At 45.9% G+C, this 13,573-nt stretch overlaps 2 protein-coding genes across 2 annotated transcripts in view; one reads left to right on the forward strand and one right to left on the reverse strand.

Annotated features, from left to right (window-relative positions):
• The window catches only part of DBT (dihydrolipoamide branched chain transacylase E2), a 22,079-nt gene extending 18,866 nt beyond the window's left edge, over nt 1-3,213 (reverse strand). Inside the window, exon 1 of the mRNA XM_015413340.1 lies at nt 3,162-3,213. Within this exon, the coding sequence (XP_015268826.1) occupies nt 3,162-3,212 (51 nt within the window). The 5' untranslated portion in view covers nt 3,213. The remainder of the gene's footprint in view (nt 1-3,161) is intronic.
• Nucleotides 3,214-6,480: 3,267 nt separating this feature from the next.
• The window catches only part of RTCA (RNA 3'-terminal phosphate cyclase), a 21,332-nt gene continuing 14,239 nt past the window's right edge, over nt 6,481-13,573 (forward strand). Inside the window, exons 1-3 of the mRNA XM_015413337.1 lie at nt 6,481-6,666; nt 7,515-7,615; nt 12,130-12,273. Coding sequence (XP_015268823.1) covers nt 6,619-6,666; nt 7,515-7,615; nt 12,130-12,273 — 293 coding nt within the window. The 5' untranslated portion in view covers nt 6,481-6,618. The remainder of the gene's footprint in view (nt 6,667-7,514; nt 7,616-12,129; nt 12,274-13,573) is intronic.

Raw genomic sequence — 13,573 nt, forward strand, 5'->3', positions numbered from 1 at the left:
TGCTGCTGCTTCCTCCCCCTCCTGCTCTTCGTGGAGCTCTTCCCCCCCCCCCCCGCGAGTATTGCAGGTCCCCTTTCATGTCTTTTCTAATTGTGAGAAGTAAACTGAGACTTTCCATTGTCTCCTCTCAGGCGTGCAGGTAACTTAACAGCATTTTTTTTTCTTATCTGAGGTGGGTGCAGTGTTCTATCAGCAAAACATTCCAATATTCTTTGCATTACATTCAGTATTCTAATATAATATTCTGAAAAAGAAATACACTAAAATACAGAGAACGTATAGTCCTTCTTCTTGAGAATACATGTATGTGAGGACTGAATGAGTTAGCACATAGGTTCCCAAACGTATTTGGCCTATCTCCAAAAGGCTGCTTTTCTTTCTTTATGTTTCCACCGCCCCCTTATTTGTATTCAACACCCCCCAATTGCACCCAAGGCTCCGACAACCCACCTGGATCATTCCAGCACCCTCAGGGGGCAGTAAAGAAACCAATATCCCTGTTGAGTCTTGGGATTGTTGACCTTATTACTTTAGCTTGTTATTTAGTTTTGTCTTCACATACCTTAAAACATCTTCATCATGTTACATGTTAATTTGCTGTTCAGCCTCTGTCTATGTTTGAGCTCTTACCTTCCATTCCAAAGTATTTGAAAAAGTGTGCATGAACACAAAAGGTCATACTTTGAATAAACCTTTGTTGGTCTTAAAGGTACCACCGGACTCTAAATTTGTTCTATTGCTTCAAACCCACATGGCTGAGCACCTGGAACTAAAAAGAGTGTAATTCTATTTAGGATTACAATGCATACCATGCATACCTGCCTTTTCACTTTCAGTATTCCAATTACTTCTTTAAAAGATGAAGTTTGCTTCTTCTAAGGGCATAACATGAACTTTAAAACCATTAATCCCTACACAATGAAGAATTTCTCACATGTAAACACGATACCCTCAAACAAAGAGAGTATGAGAGATAGTGATTCCAGTATTATAAGCATATGTACTACTTTATGAAGCAAATTTCTGTCTAAATACTTCATGCAGCCCAAGGTCAGTCCAGATAACAACTATGTCAATTACAACAGACCAAAAACAAACCTGCTACCAATATTTGAACATGCAGAATAATGTATTAGTTGAAATCCACTCCACAGTATTATGACTGTTATCCTTTCACTGTTTGCCATCAAACAGTACTACGGCATTCACAGTCCACACTAGAGCTCAGTGTAATCAGTGGCTTAAAGTTAACTAATCAGGTGTAGTTATCTTTACAAATTATCACGTTACAACTGTACTTGAAATTAACTGTGTGTAGATGAAAGTTAGCTCTATGATTCCAAGCAAAATGACATACATGCAGATAACTTCACTTAGTTCAAGTCTGCCAGTTTGAATGTGAATGAATCTTGTTCATTATGAATGGAAATAGCATATGTGGAATGGGTTATCTGCAAATGCAAGGTCAGACTCCATCAATGGGATGTAAGTACATTGAGGACAGGTCACCAGTTGACGACAACAGGAACTGACACAAATTTGGTCTGAAGGCACATGGCACAAGACCATTACTAAACCTAAGCAGGTGGGCAGTAAGGATAGAGTCTGAGGGAGAAGACAGTTATGCTGAAAGTACTACATTGGGAACAACTTTGCACAAGTCCAAGAAAATAAAGGGCTCAGAAAGACATTATCAGCAAGTGGATCCTGAACAAAAACATGTTCGCATTGATAAAAATTATGAGTCCAGGAATTTCTAACGTATCCAATGGTTACATTTTAAATAAAGCTGTAGAATCTTCAAAGAAAAAAACATCTTTATATGAGATACATGAAAGTTTCTATTATAAAATTAGGCTATATTTTATTAGCTAAGAATTATTTTATGGTGTCTTCTTTGGAATAACTGGAATTCAGTAGTTGAAACAGCTGATCCATGGATCATTATGAACTTAATTATCTCAGGAATTCCCTGATACCAGGTATTTTCTTAGCAATCATTCATTCCCTAAAAAGACCTGAAGTGTTCAGAGATATTCCAGTGTTATTCTGTCAAGCTTCACAGTGCTTTTTAGTAACCATTGGACATGACAGAAGGCACACCCAGAAATCAGAAACGTGTGGGAAAAAATCATGGTATTATAAAAGAAATGAGCAACAAAGACGCATCATTAAAATTAAGACTGTATGGCAGATACCATTAGCTGTCATGGACACTTCAGCAGAAGTGTGCAGAAATCAACAAAGCAAGATATGGGAAAAGGTGATTCAGGAAGATGCAAATCAGTGTATATGTAATATCACACCACCACATTTTGCATCTATTAATGTGCATCCATCCACTCTTCAGATCTAAATTCATACAAACCCAGATTTGGATCCCTACGTCATCCATAAGCACGCTCTAGAAATGCAGAATAAATCAACCTTTTCTGATGACAGCAATAAAGTTGGCAGGGTAGGCAAGTCATAACTAATCTGCATTAAGAGATCTTATGTATGTGGCCAAGGCAGGACAGAACAGAATATAAATCCTGCCTTGCTGGATCACACCAATATCCTTCTACTCCAATGTAGTGTTTCCAACAGAGTCCACAAGGTGCCTTTGAAAATCCAGTTACAGCATGAAAGAGATTACCATCTCCTGTGGTTTGTGCCAAGCCAAACATATCACACCTTATAGCTGCATTGGTAGACCGCTATAATTCATGAGCTTCTTGAACCTTTTTCTAAAAACCACCAACAAACACATGTATACGAGATATTGACACTGGTAGGCTTCTGAGGATGTAGACATGAGTGACTGACGGTCTTGCACCTGTGGCAGGGCTTGAATACAAGATGTTCCAACGTAATAGCTTTGCAAGGAAGCGTGAGGGCTGACATAGGGCGAGGTGTGAACTGGCTGTAAAGCCTTTGGTGCCGAACCCAGAGGTCTTTTCCGCTGACATTCTGCCCAGGGAACAAGGCGGAAAAATCAGTGGATTCGAATGCACACAAACTACAGGTTTCCCCACAGTCCTCAACGCAGGTCTTCCTAACTCTCTGCAGAGAAGAGAGACGCAAACGGGATCGTAGTAGAGACCTGCTAAGCCACTGGCCATTCCCTGCAACCGTCTCTTCCGTCTGGCACTCCAAAGCCCACTCCCCCATACCCTTACCAGCTGTCCCACCGCGCGACAGTAACTCCTAAACACCTTCGCTGTCGCCATTTTATTCCGGAAACAAAGATGCCCGCACACCCCCCCTACTCCTCCCACTTATTAGCCAATCGGATCGCGTATTTTGCACCCACTAGCCAACTAGGAGGTGGAAGAGTGCCCCGCCCCTATTGCCCGCAGCGTTCAATCAGTGGCCGAGGGGCGGAGTCGCTTTGTTTGCAAGGGCGGGATAAGGTAATAGAAGTCGTATAGAGCGTGTAGCCAAATTCGGACAGAGTGTCATTATGGCAGTGCCTGAGCTACGCAGGATTCATAGCTGGAATGCTTTGCTTGAGGAATTCCAGAGGAGCAGGCTGATGTCTCTGTCCTGCCGTGGCATGATGCACCGGCACTGACTGGAAAGTGGAAACACGGGGTTAGCTGATTGATAGGAGACGCTGCCTTTGAATCAGATCACTGATCGACGGTAAAAGTCGGATCTACATGGATCCTCATGAATTCATATGATTTTTACATTGAAACGAAATAAAACTACCATCATATTGTAGGCCATGTGTTAATCTATAGGGGGCACCACAAAACTCAGGCATCCACAGATTCGTGGCACCACAACAGCACAAATGAAGTCCCTAACAAGATGTGGGGAGCCAGAATGACCTCTTGCCTGTGATGCGGGGGAAGCCAGAATGACCTCTTGCCTGTGATGGGCCAGCGGTGATAGTTGTCACCATGAAGCCGTGGCCATGTGATTTCTGTGGTGCATTCTGTGGCCATGAACAAGGTATGTGATTTAATGATGATATTGGGGTGACCGAACACAAAAACCTTAAGGTTGGAATCATGTTTTTGCAGCATGGAATTGCCATGAAGTCGTAGCAACATGAATTTTGTGTTGCAGGCTGTGGCCGTGGACATGATATAGGATTTAATGGATGTTTGGGATGTCCCAACACAAAAACCCCAATGATCCATAAGGATCCATGCTTTAGAATCATGTTTTTGCAGAATGGATTTACCACGAAACTGTGGATCTGTGATTTTTGTGGTGCAAGTTGTGGCCGTGGATGTGCTATGTGATTTGATGGTGTGTTTGGGGTGACCCAATTGAAAAACCCTGAGGATCCACGAGGATCCGTGCTTTGGAACCATGTTTTTGTAGAACGGTGTCGTCACGGAGCTGTGGACATATGATTTCTGTGGTGCATTCTGTGGCCATGGACAAGGCATATTATTTGATGGTGATGTTAGGGTGACACAATGCAAAAATCATAAGGATCCATGAGGATCCATGCTTCAGAACCATGTTTTTGCAGCATGGTGTTGCACAGTGATTTCTGTAGTGCAGGCTGTGGCCATGGACATGATATGGGATTTAATGGTATGTTTGGGGTGTCCCAACAGAAAAAACCCCAAACATCCATGAGGATCCAGGCTTCAGAATCATGTTTTTGCAGAATGGATTCACCACGAAGCCGTGGATCCGTGATTTTTTTGGTGCAAGCTGTGGCCGTGGGCATGTTATGTGATTTGATGGTGTGTTTCAGGTTACTCAATTGAAAAACCTTGAGGATCCACGAGGACCCATGCTTTGGAACCATGTTTTTGCAGTTTTGTGGTGCCACGAATTCCTGGTGGCATGATTTTTGGAGTGCTGACTATAGTCTATGACATGGTCTACAGTATGATGTTGGTTTTATTTCATTTCAGCGTAAAAATCATATGAATTCATGAGGATCCATGCTTTGGAATCATGCTTTTGCGCTGTTGTGGTGCCACAAATCTGGATGCGTGATTTTTGTGGTGCACCTTGTAGACTAACACATGACCTACAATATGATGGTGGTTTTATTTCGTTTCAATGTAAAAATCATATGAAATTCATGAGGATCCATTTAGATCCGACTTTTACCCAGACCCCTGATCAATCAAGGTTAGTGTTGCCTCCTCAGACGAGCAGCGGTTCTCCAGACTCAGAACATCGTGGTCTTTCATGTCACCTACCACCCGGTCCTTTTAAATGGAGATGTTGGGGACTGAACCAGGGACCTTTTCCATACCAAGCTGAAAAGTACGCAGACGGAGAGTGATTTCAGCAAAGCGTACTTTATTCGATCAGGAACAAGACAACTTTGGCCGGCTCGCAGGCCGGCTTATATCCCCCGAGAAACCGCCACCCAAAACATACCCCTACTTCCCTATAGGTTATTTACAGTGGCCGAGAGTCCCATAGCCTCTCGGCCGGGAACCTAGCCCCCGGATTGGAGTGGGCTAGGATCCGCATAGTCCATTGTCTCTTGGAGCGAAGCTCGACATTTGTCTCTGGACTTGTCTGGACTGGATACATTACACAAGCATTGATATTATGGTTCTTTTACTCTCTGGAACAAGCAAGCAATATCCGCTAAGTAAGTGTCTAGAAGTGATGAAAGGTGTCCTGTCATCTCATTTGTTTCCTCACCAGACACTCCCCCATGTGGCCCCGCCATTACATATGTTTTTTGCCATATTTATATACCCCATTTTCCTCCCCAACAGAGACTCAAAGCTGCTTACAACATTGTTCTTCCCTTCTCCGTTTTATCCCTACAACTACTCTGTTAGGTCGGTTACCCTGAGAATTACTAGCTCCAGGTCCCGCAGCAAGGTTCCATGGCAGGGTGGGGGGATTCAAATCCGGCTCTCCAGAGTCTAGTCTGACACTCTACCTACTATGCCAGGTTACTTCTCTAATACCATTTAAGTCACGTCCAAATAACACGTGTGCTCAGCGCCTTGAAAGCTTGCACGCTGTGTGGTGGCCTCAGAGCTGTGTACATTCACCTGAGAGTAAATCTCAGGTTTAATTTCAAGAAGGCTTATTTAGGATCGTATTGTATTATTGCTTGGTTTCCATAACACGTTCACTCACTGTTGTGTCAGGTTAGTTTTAGGGAGTTCCTCCGCCCACTCCCGCAGCCCGTCAGAAAACCTCATTTGGCATCTCTGCATCCTTTTCCTTCACCAAGTAAAAAGTACGGTGTTTGTTTTTTTGTTTTGGACAAATTGTAATCTTCGAACCATCAGAAAATCTTCCCGTTACAAGTTGTAAATTGGATCTATAGACAGTTGGCTATTGCGCCACGGTAATTAGTCGCCTTTTACCTGTCCAGACAGGACTGAATGTTTATGCGAGCGGTCGGCTGTCTTGCAGATCCAGCATTGCTGCACCGACGGCTGCAACCCAGCCCGACTCTGCGCCTGCTCCTCCATGCGCCTCCCAGCTGAAGCTGAGCCAAGGGGAGGCGGTGCTTTCCGGCTCGGTCACTCGGTCCGCCTTCTCCACGCACTTGGGCCGCCGAGCTTTAGCCGCGCCTCTTTCTTCTGCTGGCGCAACAGCGGCCTGGGAAAGCGGCTGATCTCTCGTGGTTTCCTAACTGTTTGCAGGGCCCAGTGGCAGCTTTCCCAGCGGTGCCGCATCATGGGCGACGGAGACGCAGTGGAGATAGATGGCGGCATTATGGAAGGGGTGAGCGCTTAAGAGAGAGGCAGGCATGCGCGGAGATGAGCCTTTGGGGACACAGTCGCGCAGGCCTCAGGTCTGAATGAATGATTTGAAGGAGAGAAAATGGGTAGTTGGGGACGGGGGCATAGCTCCTTGGGGGACCCTGGACTTGGTCTTCGGGGGAAGCTGAGTTCTAGTCGCATCGCTGACAAGGCCCCCGCGGGGAGGATTTGGAGAACTCACCTATCTGGGCTTATTTCCCCATAAAGGAATGTATCTTGTATTCTGCCCTTTCCTAATAACAGTGACCTACTTCACAGGGATGTTGCGAAGGCAAGCATACTGTTGTGAAGTATTTTAAGAGGGTCAGTGGACATGAGTGCAGCAGTAGTGCTTAATATTTGGAAAGAGAAGTGTGGGATGTCAAGTCCTGGCATCAACCTTGGGACCTTAGCTGCTCAATTAAAAATGAAACGTTGGCTGTGATTGCTCGATAGTGCAAAAAAGGTGTCATGCATGTACCTAAAAAGTTACCTTTCCTTGATCAACCCTAGTTTACATGGCCCCTGGCAAATGAAGCTCTGAGTGGCAGCCCCTGTCCACAACAATGCACAATTGTGTTATAGTTGTTACAGTATTGGACTTAGATCTGGAAGGCCAAGGTTTGAATCTGCACTTTGCTATCCGAGTTAGCTAGGTGACTTTGGGTCAATCTCACTCAACCTAACCTTCCTTACAGGTTGCTGTTGTGAAGATAAAATGGAAGAGGGGAGAGAATGATGTTTTAAGCTGCTTTGGGTCCCTATTGGGGAGAACAGCAGTTTATATTAATAGCTGACTAATAAATATTTGATCATCTCTTTTCTTTGCAGGGTGGCCAGATCCTGCGTGTTTCCACGGCCCTGAGCTGCCTCCTCAAGAAACCTTTGCGAGTGAAAAATATCCGAGCTGGCAGGAGTCAGCCTGGCCTTAGGTAATTATCAAGCTTGTGAATTGTTGTAAACAAAACCTGGAAGGAATTGTGGGGGTTTTGTGAAATATTGGAAACTGGTTTTAGAACATCACAAGCTGACAAGTGTCTACACAAATCCTTTTGATAGGCCTCAATGAAGTGGTAAACTTGTATCTTGACTGAACCACATCAGACTGTAGGTGGGATATCACATGAGTGAAAGTTCCTGTTTTTTGTTTTTAATTCCTCCCTGTAAAAAACCCTAGATGTTGGGCAAGTAAGTTCTAACCCTCTCTGATATGCTAGACTTCTGTGTGCAGGAATCTTTTTTATTTTTTTAAAAATGGGGGGGGGGTGTTCCATCATTTGAGTCTACATCCAACAGACTGAAATGATACAAAGCAGATCCAGCTTTTCCATCTCTTTAAGGCCTTTAAATTATTTTCTGTGCTATATGAGAGAGGGAACTCCATAGCCAGTAGCTCCAAGTTTGGTTCTGCTTAACCTTATTTCCATTTTATTGAATTTTAGTGATAACACACCATATGTATTGTAGCATATAATTCATAAATAAATATATTTAAAAAAAACATATCCATCTGCCTCTAATCCTTCACTCCTTTTTCTTTTCCCCAGTCTTGTCAATAAGTCTGCAGAGGTTACCAGTCTAGACATACATAAGTGGTTTTTTTAAAAAAACCTGATTTTATAAGCTAGAGAAGAATCAGACATGGAGAAAAATGTTCTGTCCATTTAATAGAGACTTAATGGAATTTTTTTTAAACCAGAGGATGTTATACAGGACCTCTTTTCCAGGCGTGTTGGCAACCCAAAGGAGAATTGTTTCATCCCTGTCTGGAGATGAATCCTAGAAGTGCTTAATTTGAGCTATCCAAACTCTAGCCCGATTTATAACATTATTTCGGTGTGCAACCCAGTTAAGATTGTGATTATAAGTAAGGCCCAAATACTTCATAGATTTAACGTGTTCATTTTCAGAATTCCCTATATGCCATTTATAGCAATGCCATTTTTTGGAACATACAGTCACCTTAGATTTGGTATAATTAATAGAGAGAGAGATTTATTTGACAGTAGGTGTTAAAAGAGTCTAAATATCTTTGAGGACCAACTTTGATTTGGGAAAGCAAGCATGTGTCATCCGCATAAAGGAGAAAAGGGGATGGGAAATCCCCTAACCTAGGTGGATGACCATTAACTGCCCTAATCCATCAACAATCTGCAATACATATTTCTGTTTATGAGACTGATAGACTAGGCACCAGAAGTATGTTCAATTAATCTGCTGCCCACAAACGCAGAATGTATTTAAGACTGGTGTTTAGGCATGTTTCCCTGCCAAATACAGGAAACTAAAGGCTTCTCATCAAGAAGAGCATCTGGTTCCATCGGAGTTGCAACAGTGCTGTGACAGTTGTTTTCCTGGGATGGAAGGAGTGCCAGGGTGTTACTGTAATGGTTTCTCCAAGACCTGCTAGCATGCAATCAGAGAACAAAGTCTATTGTGTCAGTACTGCAGCCACTTCTTGTGAAGGGGGGGGGAGCTGTAATAGTGCCCCAGTATACTTTTTAGCCACCTCCACAAAGAGGCATGCAAATGTGCTAGTATTGCATCAGTCCCTCTCTGACTGGCGAAAGCACCATAGCCTGCTTTCTGGATTGCGGCAGCTGCTACCCTCTTGCTTGCCCAGGGCTGGTGTGGCATAATGGTCAGATTAGAATCAGGGTGACCCCGGTTCACATCCCCACTTTGCCATGCAGCTCGCTGGGTAACCAGAGGCTGGTCACTTTCTGTCAGCCTTGTCTACATCACAGGACTGGTGTTAGGCAAAACGGAGGAGAGCGCATGCCACTCTGAGCCCCTTGGAGGATGGCGGAGATAAAATGGAATAAATAAATAGATAACTTTGCTACTGGTGGCCCAGTAGTAGCTTCTCTTTTGGTGGGGGAGGTCATCCAGACTGGTTAGGTCACGACTCCTCTCGCTTCAGGCAGGGCTCTGCGAACTTTTGTATGCCTTTTCAGGTCAAAGCAAGGGTGCCCTTCCAGTATGAATAGCCCAGAGCGTAGCTCCATCTACCTGAGAGTTATTAAAGTGGAAAATCAAAACTAAGGCCGGAAGATCTCACCGATCTATATGGAGGGAGATTCTTCCAGGAAGGTCCAAGGTTCTGGGTCTCAGAAGAATAGAAGCCGCCTGAAGGAGAAGCCCTCCCAGTCCAAGGCTTTGGACAGGGGAGAGGCTGTGCTGGGTTCCAGGGCACCGGCTCCAGAGGCGGCGGGTAGACCATCAGGGACTGAGCTTTCGGATGTCTCCTTGGCCCTCCCGATGAAGGCAGCAGCAGCAGCACCTGTCTCCCTCCTGCCTGACAGGGAAGTGTCAGGACAGCCAGAGATGACCGTGGAAGAGTGCCAGTGCACAGAGCTGTAGGCTGTGGTCGTGATGGACAGATCAACAAGGGATGCCGATCATGTTGTGGGCAGTGAGGTGGCCATTTTTCAAGGGCTCCAGGGGAGAATCGAGGGTCCTTTACCCACCTAGAACCCCAAGCCGGGATTTCTTGTGCCGGGCAATTTTCCCTTCATACAGGCCCTTTATACTCCAGTGGGCCTAGCTGCAGCTGTGGGAGCTCCCAACATGGTGGGTGCGTCCTATTTTCCAGCCTTTTTCAGCCTACATGAATGCCCCCCACAGCCTACATGCCCCCAGCTATCCACCCACCAGTCAGAGGCTGAGAGGGCAGCAGAGTCAGCCAAGAACCACTTGGGGGGATGGGAGATCTGAGAATCTGAAGGCTCGGGGAAGGTCTTGGCAACAGCACAGGCAGAGCTCTTCCCCATTCCTGGCTCCTCGTCTCCTCCTCCTCCTTCAGAGATGGGCTTGTCAAGATCTAAGAGCACAAGGAAGCTGAAAAGGGAAAAGGCTAGCAAAGGACTAAGGGCTGATAGGGAGGCTTCTGTAGCTAAAGCCCACCCACCCCCAGCAAATGCCCAAAGAAGGTTCAGTCGAAATGTAGGCAGCACTCTGACTCAAATTCAGAGATGGAAGAGATTCAATCCACCAACCTTTCTGTTGTGATTATCTCCGATAAAGAAGGAGGAGAATGGTCAGGGGAGGAGTCTGATGCCAAGGTCAGAGGCTATTTCAACTGGAGAACTTTCAGAGGCTCCTCAAAAAGGTCATCACTAGCCTCAACTACAATTTGGAGTCATTTTAGAAGCCTTCTTTTCGTCAGCCTCCTCCAGTTTAGACTCCAGGGATTTCACGAAGCTGGCCAAATGCTTGGTGGTGTGCTGCCAACTGAGTTGTCAGTTCTGGGCAATGGAACCACTCTGAATTCTATTGCCAACATTTTTAATGCTCTACCAGAAGAAACAATAGAAAACTTAAAAGTTCCATTGGTGGGCACTCTGTTGGTCGCTCTGCCCTCGGGCACAGTATTATCCAAAGATGGTGACAATGTCTTGAAGGATCGCATGGACAGAAAGAATGAAGCAGTGTTTAAAAAAGCACATGAGGTGTCCTCATTAGCAATTAGGGCTTCTGTTGTCCTCTCAAATTTCTCATGAGTGATCATGGTGTGGGCAGACAATCTTGCAATTCACAGAACCAGACCCTCTGACTCTCAGGAGGTCCCTACTAAAAATGAAATGAGCAGTTCAGTTTGCAGCCAATGCTTCCCAAGACACCATCCAGTTTTGTGCCAGAGCACAGGCAGCAAATGTAGTGGTAAGGTGGAATTTGTGGCTCAAACATAGGAAGATTGACCTGCTGTCCAAGTGTAACCTGTCAGCGGAAAGGTTTTCAGGACGACTCTTATTTGGAGAAAGAGGATCGAATAAAGTACTTGTGGAAACGAAGGAGAAGAAGAAAGCAATGCCTTCGATATCAGCAAACAAAGAGAAAGAGTATAATGGGAAGCCTTTTCAGTCCTTTCGATCGTACAGAACCTCTGCCAGAGGCAGAGACACACCAGAAACTTCAGGCGTGGTCGCTAATTTAGTAGTGTTTATCCCACCCTGTTCTTAGCTTGGTTACATAGCCAGTTTGAATGACTTCCCCCACTGAAGAACGAAACATTAGACTTACCTGAAGATTTCTTCTCTTCAATGGGGCAAAGTCATCCAATTCTCCCACCACACAAAAAAGAGGGAGAATGAGTTTTTTAATGGTTGGGTTAGTGAGCTATTGGTCAAGTTCTAGTTAATAAAGTTGTTAGTTACTACTCGAGTCATATAACATTATTGGAGCTGGGCTGTTTTATGTCTGGAAGGGCACCCTCGCTCTGTCCTGGAAAGACATACAAACATTTGCATAGCCCTGCCTAGAGCGAGAGAAGGCATGACATAACCCGTTTGGATGATTTCACCCCACTGAAGAGAAGAGACCTTCAGGTAAGTCTAATGTTTCAGTCTTTGACATAGGGACCACAAAAGTGACACATGGTGGTAATATGTTTTGTGATGTGTGACTACAGACAGGCTTCATTTCTGTTCTTATTCTGTCTTTGAAGGCCTCAGCATCTGTCAGGACTGGAGATGGTTCAACACTTGTGTGATGGGCAGCTGGAAGGTGGCAAAATTGGGTCAACAGAAATCACTTTCATTCCCGGGAAGATCAAGGGTGGAACCCATGTAGCAGACACCAAAACAGCAGGGTATGTGTCTGGGTATTTATTGCACTGATACAGCAGTTAATTTTTTAAAGAAAGTTTATTCTGTAGTAAAAGAAACAACCACCAGGGACTTAATATTAAGGTAAGGAAACTCTAGCTTTACTCTATGAGTACTGAATACCGTAATGAACTTTCTGAAACCAGGGGTCGTTTCGTAGAAAAAGAGCTAGGGGAACTCATTAGCATAACTCATTAGCATATGCCACACCCCCTGACATCACCGGATGTGAGTCATAAGGCCACACCCCCTGACATCACCGGAAGTGTGTCATAAGGCCACACACCCCGCCCCCAGCAGTCCCGGCCGCTGCCGCCAGCCTTGCAGCCCCATGAGGGGCCCGGCGGTGGACCTGCAAGGCCGGTGGGAGTGCAGGGAAGCCCCGCGAAGGCCCTCCCTGGTCCCAGGCAGGCAGGGGTGGGGAGAGGCAGGGAGGAAGCAACTTACCCTCCCTCTTCTCCTGCCTCCTTCTGGCTGAATGAGGGTCGGAAGCGGGGCGGCCGGAAGCAGGGGGCGGGGCTTCGTCATGTGCCCCGCCCCCCGTACCTCACCCGGGGAAATTGCGATCCCCCGCGATTCCCCCCGAAATGACCTCTGTCTGAAACTATCCTTGTGTTGGTAATCTTGGTGGACAGTTATTCCCCATACAGGGCCAGTAAAAGATAGGCAGGCTTTAGTGGCCATCGAGTGGCCCTGCTGAGTTAGAACACACACAGAAGTTGCATGTGGCGGCAACTGGCTGCAGATAGGTACATTCTGTTTATTTTAAGATATATTCTTTTCACACATATCAGCCCCCTCTCCCAAAGGCAGATAGCCATATAATCAATAAACTAATAAATTCCATAAATAAAAACCAAAAATATAATATCTCTCCCTTATAATAATTGAATAGTGGGTGCCAAAATTCTAAAATGCGCCCCGTTAGTGTATGGGCGGAAAAATTGCCTCTCAGAAGACGCTGCCTGCGGTGACTGGCTCCCTCAGCGAACCTGGGCTGCCATTGGCTGGGTGGCTGGGAGGGGAGGGAGCCAGTCATCGCAGCCAGCGTCTTCACTAACGGGCCGCATTTAGGCCAGCAAACGGAGCCAGTAGGCTCCGTCCGCCGGCTTCCCCCCTCCCCACGCCCACTCCAGGCCGGCGAACGGGGCCTTCAGTCCCCGTCCGGAGGCTTCCCCCCTCCCCGCGCCCACTCCAGGACGGCGAACGGGGCCTTCAGGCCCCGTCCACCGGCTCCCCCCCGGCCCACTCCAGGACGGCGAGCGGGGCCTTCAGGCCCCGTCC

The sequence above is a fragment of the Gekko japonicus genome, unplaced genomic scaffold (genome assembly GCF_001447785.1).
Source record: "Gekko japonicus isolate JY-2015 unplaced genomic scaffold, Gekko_japonicus_V1.1 scaffold70, whole genome shotgun sequence".
In the NCBI taxonomy this organism is placed as follows: domain Eukaryota; kingdom Metazoa; phylum Chordata; class Lepidosauria; order Squamata; family Gekkonidae; genus Gekko; species Gekko japonicus.